The sequence below is a fragment of the Oryx dammah genome, unplaced genomic scaffold, assembly GCF_014754425.2.
Source record: "Oryx dammah isolate SB20612 unplaced genomic scaffold, SCBI_Odam_1.1 HiC_scaffold_4, whole genome shotgun sequence".
NCBI lineage: Eukaryota > Metazoa > Chordata > Mammalia > Artiodactyla > Bovidae > Oryx > Oryx dammah.
Window position 1 is genome coordinate 13650177 of NW_024070188.1, and position 15328 is coordinate 13665504.

Below are 15328 nucleotides of genomic sequence, written 5' to 3' on the forward strand. Positions count from 1 at the left end.
CTCCTTGGAAGGAAAGCTATGACAAACCTAGACAGCATGTTAAAAAGCACTTTGCTGATAAAAGTCCATATGGTCAAAGCTATGGTTTTCTCAGCAGTCATGTATGGATATGAGAGTTAGACCATAAAAACCATAAAGCTAGACCACAAAGAAGGCTGAGCAGTAAAGAGTCGATGCTTTTGAACTGTAGTGCTGGAGAGAACTCTTGAGAGTTCCTTGGACAGCAAAGAGATCAAACCAGTCAATCCTAAAGGAAATCAATCCTGAATATTCATTGGAAGGACTGATGCTGAAGCTGAAGCTCCAATACTTTGGTCACCTGATATGAAGAGTCAACTCCTTGGAAAAGACCCTCATGCTAGAAAAGACTGAAGGCAAAAGAAGAGGGGGGCGGCAGAGGATGAGATGGTTAGATAGCATCACCATCTCAATGGACACAAATTTGAGCCAACTCCTAGAGACAGTGGAGGACAGAGGAGCCTGGCATGCTGCAGTCCATGGGGTCACAAAGAGTTGGACACAACTTAGCAACTGAACAACAACGACAACAACGTAGTATCTATGATTCATGTGACTCCATTTTATAAAAAATTTAATTGCAACAACAGTACATGCTGCTGTTTAATCGTTAAGTTGTGTCTGATTCTTTTGTGACCTGACGGACCAGTAGGCTGCCAGGCTCCTCTGTCCATGGGATTTCCCAGCAAGAATACTGGAGCGCCATTTCCAATACTGGGTTGCCATTTCCTTCTCCAGGGTATCTTTCCAGTCCAGGGATCAAACCTGTATCTCCTACACTGGCAGGTGGATTCTCTACCACTAAGCCATCAGGGAAGCCTAACAGTATATGATTTGTTACAAATGATTTACTTTATCTTATATGTACATCACTACTGACTTTAAGATTTTTATTTAGAGGGAAAGTAAAACAGTAGAAAGTAGCTTTGAAGACAGTGAGAATACTCTTCATAATATTTTTAAAAGTCATAAATCAAAAGGTGTAATACCTAGCTTCCATAGTTTGAGGTTCATGATTGTACTGCCTGAAATGTGTAAAACAGATTTCTTTTTCTTTGGGTAATCTGATCCCTACAATATAAGAGACTTAAAACCTCTTGCTCTTTGAGAGAGAAGGGATTATTTTACTGTTTTGTCAAAAAACAATAATATGCTTTGCTTACAAAGCAAGAATTTGTTTGCATGGAATATTAATAAAAGGATACAACTGTATTTATTTTTTCTAGAGTTCATTCTTTGCTTAATTTTTGGTTCTTATCTGTTTGTTTTCTTTCATCTAACTTACATTAGCTTCCTGTGTTTCATTTGTCTGTATAAAGTGCCCTGACTTCTTCCTGGAACAAGACAAGTCCAAACAAACGTCCTGTGAGCAAAGAGGAACGAAAGCTAAACATGACATTTCACTTTCATGGAATCTGCAAACAGGCTTAATCTGACATTTATTACTTTAAGTCATTCATGGACTTCTGAGAATCCTCCTGAATAGAATGTCTGAATACAAAAGATAGTTACTATAATTGGCTGAATATTGGCCCCCAAAGATATCAGGTCCTGGTCCCTGGGGCCTGTAAATATCACCTTTTATGGGAAGAGAATCTTGGGATGGGAAGATTATCTTAGACTCTCCAGGTGAGCTCCAAATGAAATATCACAAATATTCTTATAAGAGCAACAGAGGGAGACCTGACGGAAGAGAAGGCAATGGGACCACAAGGGCAGAGGCTGAAGAGATGTGGCCAGTGGTTGGAGGAGGCAAGGAAAAAGTATTTCTGAGAGCACCCAGAAAGATCGAAGCCTTGCTGACATCTTAATCTGGTCCAGCAATGGTAATTTTGGACTTCAAGCCTCCAGAACTGTGAGAGAATACATTTCTGTTGTTTTAAGCCACTATATTTGTAGTAATTTGTTATTGAAGGAAAGTTACAGGGCTCAAAATAGCCTGGAGTTAAAACTCCCCTCCAGGTCCTCCCCACCATTCTATGTAAAACAAAGAAGAAGAAGAAGAAAAAAAAAGGACAGTAAGGTTGATTACGCCCAGCTCCCAGCCAGTCCAGCCTCTGGCCAATATCCAGAATTCCTTGCCCCAGCCGTTTAAGACAGAACTACTCTGAACAACCTTGGAGAAGAACAGGCCCCCTTAAGACAGTAGCCTTCCACATATATGCCTATATATACTTACTCTTTTCTTGGGTTAGTGCAGCAGCTCACTAATCTGACTGCTGCCCCTTCTCGCCCCATTAAAGGTGATCTGTTTCTATAAAGTGCTGGTCTCATTCTTTTCCCGAACCTCGCCTTCTCTAACTCCCTTACCCTACAGTTACAGCAATCATAGGATGCTAATACAAGTATTAATCTGAATACATACAAGTATTAAGTGAAATTTTTCCTTGTAACATTCAAGACATTGGGAAAGACAAAAAGTTAATTTCTAAAGTAATGAAATATGAAAGGTGGTTCCAAAAGATCAGGAATCTTCTTTAAAGGACTGCCAAATATTTCCGGAAAATGCTACATTCCAAAATAAACTCTCTCTCTAACATATCAACTTTATTAAAGCAAAATTCTCTAGTACCAGGAAAACAACTGGCAACAGTAGCCTCTTGTGGGCCTCTCACTGCACACAGTTCTCCAGCCTCTCCTCCTGGAATTGTCCCTAACCCCACTTCTGTGTTTTTCCTTCTGCCAACTTCCCAGAATGTCTTCCTGTTCTGTTGGAAGTAATCTGTTCTACAAAGTCAAAGAACCTAACAGCAGCATTCCACTTCTAAGACTCATTTATGGAGATCTGTGTACAAACGAAGTCCATGGCATCTGTACTGTAAAGTGCGTGCTGAGGCGCTTCAGTCCTGTCCGACTCTTTGCAACCCCAGGGACTGGAAGCCCCCAGGCTCCTCTGTCCATGGGATTCTCCAGGCCAGAATACTGGAGAGGGTTGCCACGCCCTCCTCCAGGAAGAGGTACTATAAAGTACCTGAGGACATCTCAATAGCACTGACCACTTAACCTCATTCATATTTGCTTTTCTCTAGATCAAGGGGCAGAAAGAGAAGCCGTCCCCACTCTGCTGCTAAGTCACTTCAGTCGTGTCTGACTCTATGCGACTCCATAGACGGCAGCCCACCAGGCTCCCCCATCCCTGGGATTCTCCAGGCAAGAACACTGGAGTGGGTTGCCATTTCCTTCTCCACTCTAGATAACTCTAAAATAAACAGTGCTGAGGTTAGAAGCTTACGTTTAGGAAACTACAGGACTGTCTTAGAATCTAAGAGGCAATTATTTAGCCAGAGAAATGTACCAAATAGAAAGAAGATCTCTTTAATAAAACCATAAACATTTTGTGAAACGTTTCATTTTTAAAGAACTTAATATGTCTGCTGCTTAACTGACCAAAAAAAAAAAAAAAAAGTCTGAAAATGGAGAACTTAATGTACTGGGAAGATGAGAATTTAAGGGGCAAATATCATCCACCAGATTGTAAAACTATAAAGTTGAAAGTCATCCTTCACAGCCAATCCAAGTTACCATTTTTTTTTCTTCCCAAGTATTTCTCAACTCTATTCACTTTTGCCCCCCTGGCTGACCATCACCCTAATCCAGTCTCCCTGGGAGGGCTTCACATGAAGGGGGAAAGAGGCAGAAGGGCCAAAGAGAGGAAGAGCAGGTAGGGACTCAAGTTTTAGTTCTGTTCTGAAAGTGGTAGGCTTTCCGTGGGGAGTAGGCCTTTACAGCATCCACTCTGCAATATTATATACTTGTTGTTATAAGGAATTTACATATCTGGCTTGTTTCCTTTCTGGAGAATGGGAAGGACCACACTACCTAGCTCATGGAACTGCTGTGAAGCAGTGAGTCAACCCATGTAAAGCACAAAGAGCAGAAACAGGGACACAGTGAGCAAACTCTGCTGGTTTGACTATCACCTGCTAGGCTGGGAGCTTTCTTCAGGCTCTCACTGGCAACCCACTCCAGTATTCTTGCCTGGGAAAACCCATGGACGGAGGAGTCTGGTAGGCTACAGTCCTTGGGGTTGCAGAGAGTTGGACACGACTGAGCAACTTCATTACCTTACTAGGGTGGGAGCTTCCTTCAGGCTCTCACTACCCTGTGGTCCTCTTCTTATCATTTAGATGGTTGCAATTTTTCCGTTTAGTTATCAAATAACTCTCAAGTTAATATCCGTCTCTTTCTCTACTATAAATTTCACAAAGCAGGGATCCAGGCCATGTTTGTTCCTCCTAGCACAGTGCTTGGCAAAGGAAAGCACTGGAGTGTTTGTTAAGTAAATCTCACAAGTAAAGCAAACCAGTAACACCAGAGGGTCCAATCTGATGAATGCTTCCTACCTGCTGTAGTTTTTCTCTCCAACCTCACTGAATAACAGATTCACTTGGGAAGCTTTCAAATATACCCATGCCCAGGCCCCAGAGATTCCAGTTTGCTGGATCTGGAATGGGCCAGGGCCTGTATTTAAAACTGCAAATAATTCTCATTGTCAAACCAGGTTGGAAAGCTCCAGCTGTCCCGATCTGCTTCAGTTTAGGAGTGAAGGCCTCCAACCTGATCTCAACTTTTGAATTAGACTAAGAAGCTCCCCAGGAGCTTCCCAGGAGGCACAGTGGTAAAGAATCTGCCAGCCAGTGCAGGAGACACAAGACATGAAGGTTTGATCCCTGAGTTGGGAAATTTCCCCTGGAAGAGGGCATGGCAACCCACTCCAGTATCTTGCCTGGAAAATTCCATGGACAGTGGAGCCTGGTAGGCTACAGTTCATGGGGTTGCAAAAGGGCCAACACGACTGAGCACACAACACACATACAAAAATTCCCCACCCTTGGTTGAATTCTCCTTTCCTATTTAGATAGATAGTGGAGGAAAAATACTGGAAGCAGCAGCTTTACGGACAAGATCTTGGCTGATGGAAAGAATGAGGATAGTTCGTACTGTTCAGACCATTGTAAGCCTGGCAGCCAAACCTGTTGGGTGACTCCAGACCCAGCATCTGCCAAGTCGCTCTCATGTAGGACACTTAGGCCCCTGAACGGGGAGCACATAGGGTCATGAACCTCTTTGTTTTTTTTAATTTTTTAAACGGGGCTCTTATTTGATTTAAAAGCCTACATAGAATTTCCCGTGGAAGAAAGGTGGTGATGATTGTTCTAAAGCCTGAAAAATGCTGAACTCCACATTCATTCTTTCTCGGCATTGCTTCCAAGAGAGACTCTATAGAGTCAGACTTCCCACCAGTCTCCCGCTCCACATTCGTCCACCTCTGCTTCTTTACACATACCATTTACTTCCATTCTGGCACGACTCCATCGGGATTCCCTAACCCTTCTCTGCTGGCGACCTCAAGACACCAGGCTGCCCTCGGTGAAACCCTCTCGGGCTCCTGGAGCCAGCGACGCTCGGAGCTCGAAGGCCCCGCGCGCCAAGGGAGGCAGAGGTCGCCCCCCGACCGAAGGAAACCGGGACGCTCGTGTCGAGCCGCGAAAATCAGCGGGCGGGTAACGCACTCCTCGGCCTCGGAAGGCAGGTGCCCGCGCTGCAAACCCCTCGCGTGTCCGGGAGACCCGGGGTCTCCGCGGAGCCAGCACCTCGGCGCGCGCTGCGCTCAGCTCGGGATTCGGGAGGTGCAGGACGCGAGCCCCCCGTGTACGGCAGGAGTCGTCGCAGCCTCTCCCTACTCCTCGCGGGGAGAAGGGGACGAAAGGCGTTCTCCGGACCCTGCCCAACAGGTCCTGCGGGCGCCCGCGAGGTGTGCGAAGCGCGAGCGCGACTGGCTGGGAAAAAAGTGGAGCAATCCGGGAGCGCGTTTCCTGTCGAGGGTCCTCTCCACTGGTCCCCAGCCCACAGCACATCCTGAGTTTGGGGGAGCAGGAATTGTCCCGCAGGCGCGGGGAGGAGTAGAGTGGTGGACCCATGGGATGAGGTCACCCATCCGCTCAGCCAGGGAGCAAAGTTAGGTGATGAGGGGAAAGGCCCTTTGGGAGCCCTAGGGCCCGACCCTCGGGGCGATCGGCGACCACTCACCTCGAGCCTGCGCCTCCATAGTGGCCGACTTCGGATTGAGAGTGGCGGGGACGCCCGGCGCCCGGCGGAGAAGCAGCGGCGGTGCCGGATCTCGGAACGCAGCTGGCCGCGTCCTCTCCCCGCACGCGTGCAGCGAGCGCGGCGTGGAGGGGGTGGGGGCCGCGGGGCGGCCTCCGCTGCCCGCTCCCGGTTACCTCCGCCCCTTCCAGTCTACCTGGCCCAGACCTCGCGGGGGTGCAGCCCACCGCTGGGCGCCACCTGCCGGCCGATTCGGGCATCCGGCCGGGGGCGCGCGCTCCGGGCTCAGGGAGCCTGCTCCGCCCAGCGATGTCTGAAGCCGGCTTGAGGTCTGCGCTGCCTTCAATTTGCTCTCTCTCTCTCTCTTTTTTTTTTTTGTAAATACATTTATTGATACCCACTTTCTATAGTTCATTGAAATAATCCACAAACATAAAAGCATTTTTTCTTTTGGATATCACCGAGGTCCAATCAACCGAGGTCTCAATCGTCAGAATCGTCTGCCGGTTCACAGACCTGAATATTGAGAAATCATTAAACAGTGGCCCTTATACACTCAAGTGGTCCGGTGGCTCTGGACTCTATGCCAACGGAGCATGTAGGGTAAAATTATGTGTACGTTAAATCAAGGAAAAGGGTATCAATCATCAACAAAAAGAAGTGATTAGGAATCAATATCCTAGGTGAAGAAAGTACCACTGTTGACACTTGGTGTCAGAATTCTGGAGATGAAAGAGTATGTTTGTGTGTGTGTGTGTGTTTATGGGACAGTTTCTTATGAATGCCGTTGCTGACCAATGGCAAGATCCATGGGCTTGCAGCACAGGAGCCCAATGCCCTGAAGAGGGGAAGGAAGGGGGCTTTACAATAAGGGATCCTTGCTTCTGGTAAATACAGTGGTAGGTTCCTCTGAACCTCTGGACTCAATATTTTTTTGTCAACTGATTAGTATATAACTTTGTTTGATCTGTGTTTCTGTTTCATTTAATACATACTGTTCACTCACTAATATTGAACACTCCCAGCCCACAGCGCTATTAAGCTTATTTAACTTAGGAAACTTGAACAGAACTTCTGAAGCTTATTCAATATCTGCATTTCTCCCTAAGGCACAGACAGCCTTCAGACACTTAGGATACCCCTCCGCTGTTCAGCACTAGGCTTGGTGCGTGCATGCGTATCCCTTCAGTTGTGTCAGACGCTTTGCAACCCTATGGACCTTAGCCCATCAGGTTCCTCCGTCCTTGGGATTCTCCAGGCAAGAATACGGCAGTGGGTTGCCATGCCCTTCTCCGGGGGATCTTCCCAACCCAGGGATTGAACCGATGTCTCTTAGTCTCCTGCACTGGCAGGTGGATTCTTTACCATTAGCACCACCCGGGAAGCCCCAAAGATTAGCCTGCTGCATTGGCTGGGGATTGAACCCAGGTCTGCTTGGAAGGCAGCTCTGTTCACCACTATACCACCAACTAGGCGAGGAGGCCTTTTTAAGTAGAAGAACTAGCCTTCATAGTAGCCTTCACTGTAGTCTGTGAAAAGGGCACTTGTGTACCATCTGAGGGTTGAAAGAAGGTGGAGGTTAGCCTCTTGATTCCTTTGCTAGGAGGTATACACCTGTCCTCCTAACTTTTTCAGGGCTCTGCCCTTATCCAGGAGGGACCATGAAAGCGCTCTGTTGATTCTGGTATCACACATTTTCGTAGGGAGACAAATTCACAGATACAGAATCTGCCACTAAAAAGCATCAACTGTATAATTTTTCTAATCTGAAGCCCATGGGCTGTACCTGTAGGTTGATGAAGCAGTCACATTTTTGAGACAAAAGACTAGAAAGTTATATTTCTGTTCCTAGCCTGACCTGACCTGACCTGGCAATGGTCAATACCAGCTCCTGCCGCACCTCCTCAGATCTTTAGCTGTCTCGGTAACTTTTCCTCCCATCTATACCATCTTCATCTGCAAAATACAGTGTAGTCTTTACTTACTTTTCGTCTTGAATTATTTGCTGTATTGCTCAGTTGGTTTTATTTTTTTGTCCTCTCTTAGATGGTAAAATCTGTCAGGGTCCAGTGTGGGTCTCTCATATTGAAAGTGTGAAAGTGTTAGTCACTCAGTCGTGTCCAACTCTTTGTGACTCCATGGACTGTAGCCCACCAGGTTCCTCTGTCAGTGGAATTTTCTAGGCAAGTGGGTTGCCATTTCTTTCTCCAGGGAATCTTCCTGACCCAGGGATTGAACCTAGGTCTCCTGCATTGCCAATGTGGGTCTTTATATTGAGCCTCTCATTGCCTGCTAAAGAGCCTTATACAGATTCATAGCTATAAAATGATTTATTGAGTAAACAACTAACTAGTAGTTTCTATAGTTACTCTCAGAATATAGTCTAATAAACATTAAGAGAGACATATTGTTGCTTGAAAGAGGAACACTCATAATTGCCTGGAACGTGTATAAACATATCAGTGTTTCTTGTTATACTGAAGAGGTCCCTGATTTGTAATCACTGCCATTAAAATGGCTCTATAGAACGCCAAGCATGGCTTTTAAATGGTTTCTGGTGATAGCAAACAAGGATGCACCAAAGGATGAATCAGAATCGGTGATTAAATCACTTTTTAGAGCCTATTTCATTGTTCCGGTCCTCTCTACCCTGGAGATTAAACAACAGGTTAGAGTTGACTCCTAGCAGTTAAAAGGAGCTAAAAATAGTTAATGACTTTCCACCTTGAGTCATCTAAACTTCTTCTAAGCTCTGACTCATTTTTCTGATTTACAAAATGTTAAGGTCTGCCCTCTTGATGTCTTCTATCACTGTTCATAATAAGGAAATATTGATATTGATTCAGAAACAGCTACTGAAGATCTTCTATGTGCCAAGGACTGTGCTAGATACTAAAGAGACAGGAAGAGGCATGACCCTTTTTACCCAGGTTGTTCATGGACTCATGAGAAGGCAGATGCTCTATAAAGCAGTGCAGTATAATAAAAACATAACATAATATAAATATAATGTAAAGCAGTGCAGAGTTAAGCCAAGTATGCACCGGGGCAAAGAAGGGAGCTCTCCTAACTCAGATGGGGGAGGAGACAAAGGAAGGTTTCTTTGAGGATGCTTGCCTCAGCTGAGTCTTGAAGGATGGAGGAATTAACCAGGTTAATGGTTTAGTCAAAGGAGATTGTGTTTACATCCTCCTTTTCCTTGGCACTTAGGATGGTGAATTTCCTTCACTTCTTTAAAGCTAAGGAAAACAGCCATCTTCACCCTTGTGTTCTTTGTCTCTGTAGATAATCCACCTGGAAAACAATGGGTGTGTGTTTGGTTAAGTTAATGAAAACCTGTTCACTCCTCCACAACTGACCTTTCTTCAGAGATAGAGTTGCAGTGGGAATCTTACCTGGACAAAGGCATGGTATGCCGCCAGTCTTGCCTAAATAAGTTCCTGGGTCACTTAAAACTCCCCAGCACACACTCAGACCCGGGCTGAGGGAGCCCGTGGGAGATGGGCAGAGCAGAGAAATTTGAGGTACAAACAGGAAAGGACAGATAAATTATGCCACTCTGACCTTACTAATACACTGAAGAACATGCTTTTTTTAAAATTAATTTATTTATTTTAGTTGGAGGCTAATTACTTTACAATATTGTGGTGGTTTTGCCGTACATTGACATGAACCAGCCACGGGTGTACATGTGTCCCCCATCCTGAACCTCTCTCCGACCTCCCTCCCCATCCCATCCCTCTGAGTTGTCCCAGTGCACCGGTTTTGAGTGGCCTGTCTCATGCATCAAACTTGGACTGGTCATCTATTTCACATATGGTAATATACATGTTTCAATGCTATTCTCTCAAATCATCCTACCCTTACCTTCTCCCACAGAGTCCAAAAGTCTGTTCTTTACATCTGTGTCTCTTTTGCTGTCTCGCATATAGGGTCATTGTTACAGGCTCAGAGGGTAAAGTCTCTGCCAGCAATGTGGGAGATCTGGATTCAAGCCCTGGGTCAGGAAGATCCCCTGGAGAAGGAAATGGCAACCCACTCCAGTACTCTTGCCTGGAAAATTCCATGGACTGAGGAGCCTGGTAGGCTATAGTCCACGGGGTCGAAAAGAGTCAGACATGACTGAGTGACCTCACTTTACCATCTTTCTAAACTCCATATATATGCATTAATATACTGTATTGGTGACTTTCTTTCTGACTTACTTCACTCTGTATAATAGGCTCCAGTTTGACCCAACTCATTAGAACTGACTTAAATATATTCATTTTAATGGCTGAGTAATATTCCATTGTGTATATGTACCATAACTTTCTTATCCATTCTTCTGCCAGTGGATATCTAGGTTGATTCCATGTCCCGGCTATTATAAACAGTGCTGCGATGAACATTGGGATACATGTGTCCCTTTCACTTCTGGTTTCCTCGGTGTGTATGCCCAGCAGTGGGATTGCTGGGTCGTATGGCAGTTCTATTTCCAAATTTTTAAGGAATCTCTACACTGTTCTCCATAGTGGCTGTACTAGATTGCATTCTTATCAACAGTGTAAGAGGGTTCCCTTTTGCTCCACACCCTCCCCAGCATTTGTTGTTTGTAGACTTTTGGATAGCAGCCATTCTGAGCAGCACAAAATGGTACCTCATTGTGGTTTTGATTTGCATTTCTCTGATAATGAGTGATGTTGAGCATCTTTTCCAGTGTTTGTTAGCAATCTGTATGTCTTTGGAGAAATGTCTGTTTAGTTCTTTGGCCCATTTTTTGATTGGGTCATTTAGAACATGCTTTTGATGCCTTTTGATGAAAAGTACTAGCTATGTAACTGGAGGGGGCTTCCCCAGTGGCCCTGCGGTAAAGAATCCACCTGCAATGCAGAAGATGCGGGTTCAGTCCTTGGATCAGGAAGATATCCTGGAGGAGGACATGGCAACCCACTCCAGTATCTTTGCCTGGAGAATGCCATGGACAGAGGAGCCTGGCGGGCTCAGTCCAGGGGGTCGCAAAGAGTCTGACATGACTGAAGTGAACTGGAGGCAAGTTTCTGTGCCTCTCCGCGCCTGAGTTTCAGTATTTTGTGGCGTTTTGTGGCAGGATGTTCTCTGCAGTATTAATTAATGTGTTCTTTCCCTCCTATCTTCTGGGGCTAGAGCAGTGTTTCCCAGCCCACTGGTACACCCTCACAACACAGGGAAGGGGCTTTTAAACATTTCTGACCACCTAGCTCCCACTCTGCAGACGTTTAGATTTGAAAGCTCCCTAGCTAATATCGAAAGCTTTCTAGGTAATATTGATATGCTTCCAAGATTGAGAATGACTGTTTTAGAAACTGTCCACAGTATCTGAAGATGAATATATTAATATGTGTATATATACACACACATATGGACATATATTCACTATAATTATTACTAATAATTATCATTGTTCCTAGAGTGTAAAATCAAGCACAGATACCTAAAATATGGTTAAATCACAATTTAAACCTAAGTCTATCTGATGCTAAAGCTTGTGCTTGAAACTAAAATTTAAAATACTTAAAGGATATGAAAATTTGAGTGTTCAGGTTAAAAAGTCACCACCTGGGTAAACAGAGTATAATGAAAAAGAAATGTGAGCAGACAAAGCAAGAATTTTCTGTCCCTCCTTCCAGGGGAGTTGGGGAAGGGAGAGAAGTTTGAAGGAGAGCTTAGATTAGGTCTGCCTGTGCCTCTTACCCTGTCCTTCCCTCCTCCCAGCAGAGCAAGGAAGACTTGGCCCTGACAATCCCCTGGGAAACTCTGATGTCCAAGTAGTTTTGAGAAATGTTAGGATAAAATGGGTATCACCTTGAATTTCCCATCCTTCCAAGTGGTGTAGGAAAATATCAATGAATTCCCTTGTACCCCATATGAGATGTGTTTATCCCTCAAAAACTCCTCAATAAATTGATCATACTATATAAAATCCTTTACAAAAATCCTAGTGTACAGATTTTGCTTTTTCTAAGTTCCTCCAAAATTTCTAAATGTTTTCTCTGGGTCATAAATTATGCATAGATGTTCAAAGAATTTAGAGGATAAAGGTGCTTTTTTCCCACTGAAAAGAGGCATATTATTTAATTGTACCCTGAGGATTAGTACACACAAATACTAAAACTTACTCCTTTAGACTTTAAAGCTTTAAAATGTAGAATCATTTTCAAATAGCAATCTCTAAAATACATTTAAAATGTATTAATTTTCTAAGGTCTTCTTAACCTCAACACTGTTGCCATTTTTAAAGTCTTTAATTGAATTTGTTTCAATATTGCTTCTGTTTTATGCTTTGGTTTTTTGGTCACGAGGCATGTAGGATCTTAGCTCCCTGGCCAGGGATCGAACCTGCAGCCCCCCGCAATGGAAGGCAGAGTCTTAACCAGTGGACTGCCAGGGAAGGGCCTGTTGCCATTTTTCACTTGCTAATCCTTCCTTGTGCCATAGGATGGGTAGGAGCTTCCCTGACCTTTGTTTACTAGACACTAGTAGCAACTCTTCAGTTTGAGCAATCAAAAATGTCTCCCTGTTGTCAAATGTCTTCTGGCAGGCCAAGCTGCCTCCAGGTAAGAGCCATGACTTTATTTCTTGAAGGTCATTATGAATAGAAATGCTTACCCTGGGTGGGTAAGGAGGCCCCCACAGTACAGGGAGGCTTCCCAGGTGGTGCTGGTGGTTAAGAGCCCGCCTGCCAGTGCAGGAGATGGAAGAGACGTGGGTTCGATCCCTGGGGCGGGAGGATCCCCTGGAGGAGGGCATGGCAACCCACTCCAGTGTTCTTTCCTGGAGAATCCCATGGACAGAAGAGCTTGGCAGGCTATAGTCCATAGGGTTGCAAAGAGTTGGACATGACTAAATCGTACACACCTCTGGGCCTAGCAAGAAGGGGTTCTTGCCCTTCATTTCCACACATAGCTGCTCTGGAGCTTTCCTGTCGTTTTCTTCCCTTCTCATCAGTCATTCTTTATCTGCTGCCTGAACAGACACCATGGTCCAAAAAAAGGACTAAAAAGGGCTTTACCTGGTTCCTAAGGAGAGAGGGTAAGAGGAGGCAGAACGATCCCTGTGGCTTTTCTCTGTACGCCTGCACGAGGAAAGTGCTAGAAGTCCATGCTCTTCCTTGAGGTCGAATGGGTCCATATCAGTTCTGCCCAGGTACACACTTGACCTTCCAGTGACAGCATTCTTAGCCCAACCTCTTTTCTTAGGAGACATATAACAAAGAGGATGGGGAAAGCATCACTTATATGGGCCTTCAGGTTGGAACGTGCCCATCGGACACAAAGAATCTGAGACTCTGGCAAGAAAGAAGCCTAGTCCTGCACCAGTCATTTGAGAGGTAGCATTGGGCTTCCTTGATAGCTCAGCTGGTAAAGAATGCTGGAGACCTAGGTTCGATCCCTGGGTTGGGAAGATCCCCTGGAGAAGGGAAAGGCTACCCATTCCAGTATTCTGGCCTGGAGAATTCCATGGACTGTATAGTCCATGGGGTCACAAAGAGTCAGACACAACTGAGCAACTTTCACTCTCACTTTCTTTCATTTGGTTTTCTTAGATTTCAAAGGAGAAGGCAATGGCACCCCACTCTAGTACTCTTGCCTGGAAAATCCCATGGACAGAGGAGCCTGGTGGGCTGTAGTCCATGGGGTAGCTAAGAGTTGGACATGACTGAGCGACTTCACTTTCACTTTTCACTTTCATGCACTGGAGCAGGAAATGGCAACCCACTCCAGTGTTCTTGCCTGGAGAATCCCAGGGTCAGAGGAGCCTGGTGGGAGGCCTTCAATGGGGTCGCACAGAGTCGGACACGACTGAAGCAACTTAGCAGCAGCAGTAGTAGCAGACTTCAAAACCTGTAGTTTGCCAAAGTCGGCTATTTCCAGGCTGTTTGTATATTCTTGTTTTTTGGGTTTGGGGGGTAGTTTTTTCTCTGCTTAGTGTTTTGTTTTGTTTTTTTTGAAACATTTTATTTTGTACTGGAGTGTAGTCAATTAACAATGTTGTGATAGTTCCAGGTGAACAGCTAAGGGACTTGGCCATACATACACATGTATCCGTTCTCCTCCAAACTCTCCTCCCATCCAAGCTGTCTCATAACACTGAGCAGAGTTCCATGTGTTATACAGCAGGTCCTTGTTGGTTATGTGTTTCTGCTTAGTGTTTGTTGTGTTTCCAAAACTGTTCAACTCTTTCAGTAGCACTAAGGAGAGAGAGAAAGGGAGTGTGTTGTCAACTAGAGCTAGGCCAGCACAGGACATGGCCAGGGTGATGAAAGCATGGAAGCTCCAAAAGAGGCACAGAAGGACAGGATGAAAAGACAAGGTCTCCACTACACAGTCAGTTCTCTCATTCTCTGTGTTTTTCCCTCATTCCTTAGAGGATTTCTGATTTGTTTATTGAAAAGCACAATGTCATTACAAAAGGCTCCAGCATGGCTTGTGGCTGGTGAAATGGCTCTTGTGGTTAGTGGCTGTCTTTGTCAGGGTTTGACCTCTAGATAAATGGATATGACCATACCATTCTTGTAAAACAAAAGCAGAAAGGCAGGTATGGGCCATGCTTTTTCGAACACAATGTACACTTCTGGCTTCATTGTTTGTAAATGACATTGAAAAATTAGAGAAAGGTTAAGTAAAACGTCACAGAGATTATTGATAAGGTCCTGAGGGATAGTTTTACAGGAGCCAGGAGGCTCATTTATTTGGTTTAGCAGAAATCTAGATGATATCTTATTATTATTTTTTATTGAAGGATAATTGTTTTACAGAATTTTTTTGTTTTCTGTCAAACCTCAATATGAATCAGCCATAGGTATGCATACCCCCTCCCTTTTGAACCTCAGCCCTCCCGATCCCACCCCTCTAGGTTGATACAGAGCCCCTGTTTGCGTTTCCTGAGCCACACAGCAAAATCTTAATGACAGTCCACATATGTTGTCTATGGCCATAGGATAGATCACAGACAACAATGCAAAATGGCAAAGGATTGTTTCATGATCACGATCGCTCTTTTCTAAACTTCAAAGTGACTTTGGCATCCTGAAATAATCTAAACTGGGTCTTAAGTAAATGTTATAGACAACACAAATTGATCATGAAAACTGCAGTAGGTCAATAAGAACATGTCAGAGTAACCTTTGTTACATTGGAGATGCATATGTGCTTAGTCATGTCTGACTCTTTGCGAGTCTATGGACTGTAGTCCACCAGGCTGCTGTGTCCATGGAATTTTCCAAGAATACTGGATTGCGTTG

The 15328-nt window shown here is 44.7% G+C and overlaps 1 protein-coding gene across 4 annotated transcripts in view; it reads right to left on the bottom strand.

Annotated features, from left to right (window-relative positions):
- The window catches only part of TPD52L1 (TPD52 like 1), a 91480-nt gene extending 85198 nt beyond the window's left edge, over positions 1-6282 (bottom strand). For 2 of the 4 annotated variants that reach the window (XM_040238996.1, XM_040238994.1), the window contains exon 1: positions 6049-6221. In XM_040238996.1, coding sequence (XP_040094930.1) covers positions 6049-6067 — 19 coding nt within the window. In that variant the 5' untranslated portion in view covers positions 6068-6221. Of the gene's footprint in view, positions 1-6048 lie in introns of all 4 variants that reach the window. The other 2 variants (XM_040238998.1, XM_040238995.1) reach the window with 2 other exon arrangements.
- Between the last annotated feature and the right edge of the window lie 9046 nt (positions 6283-15328).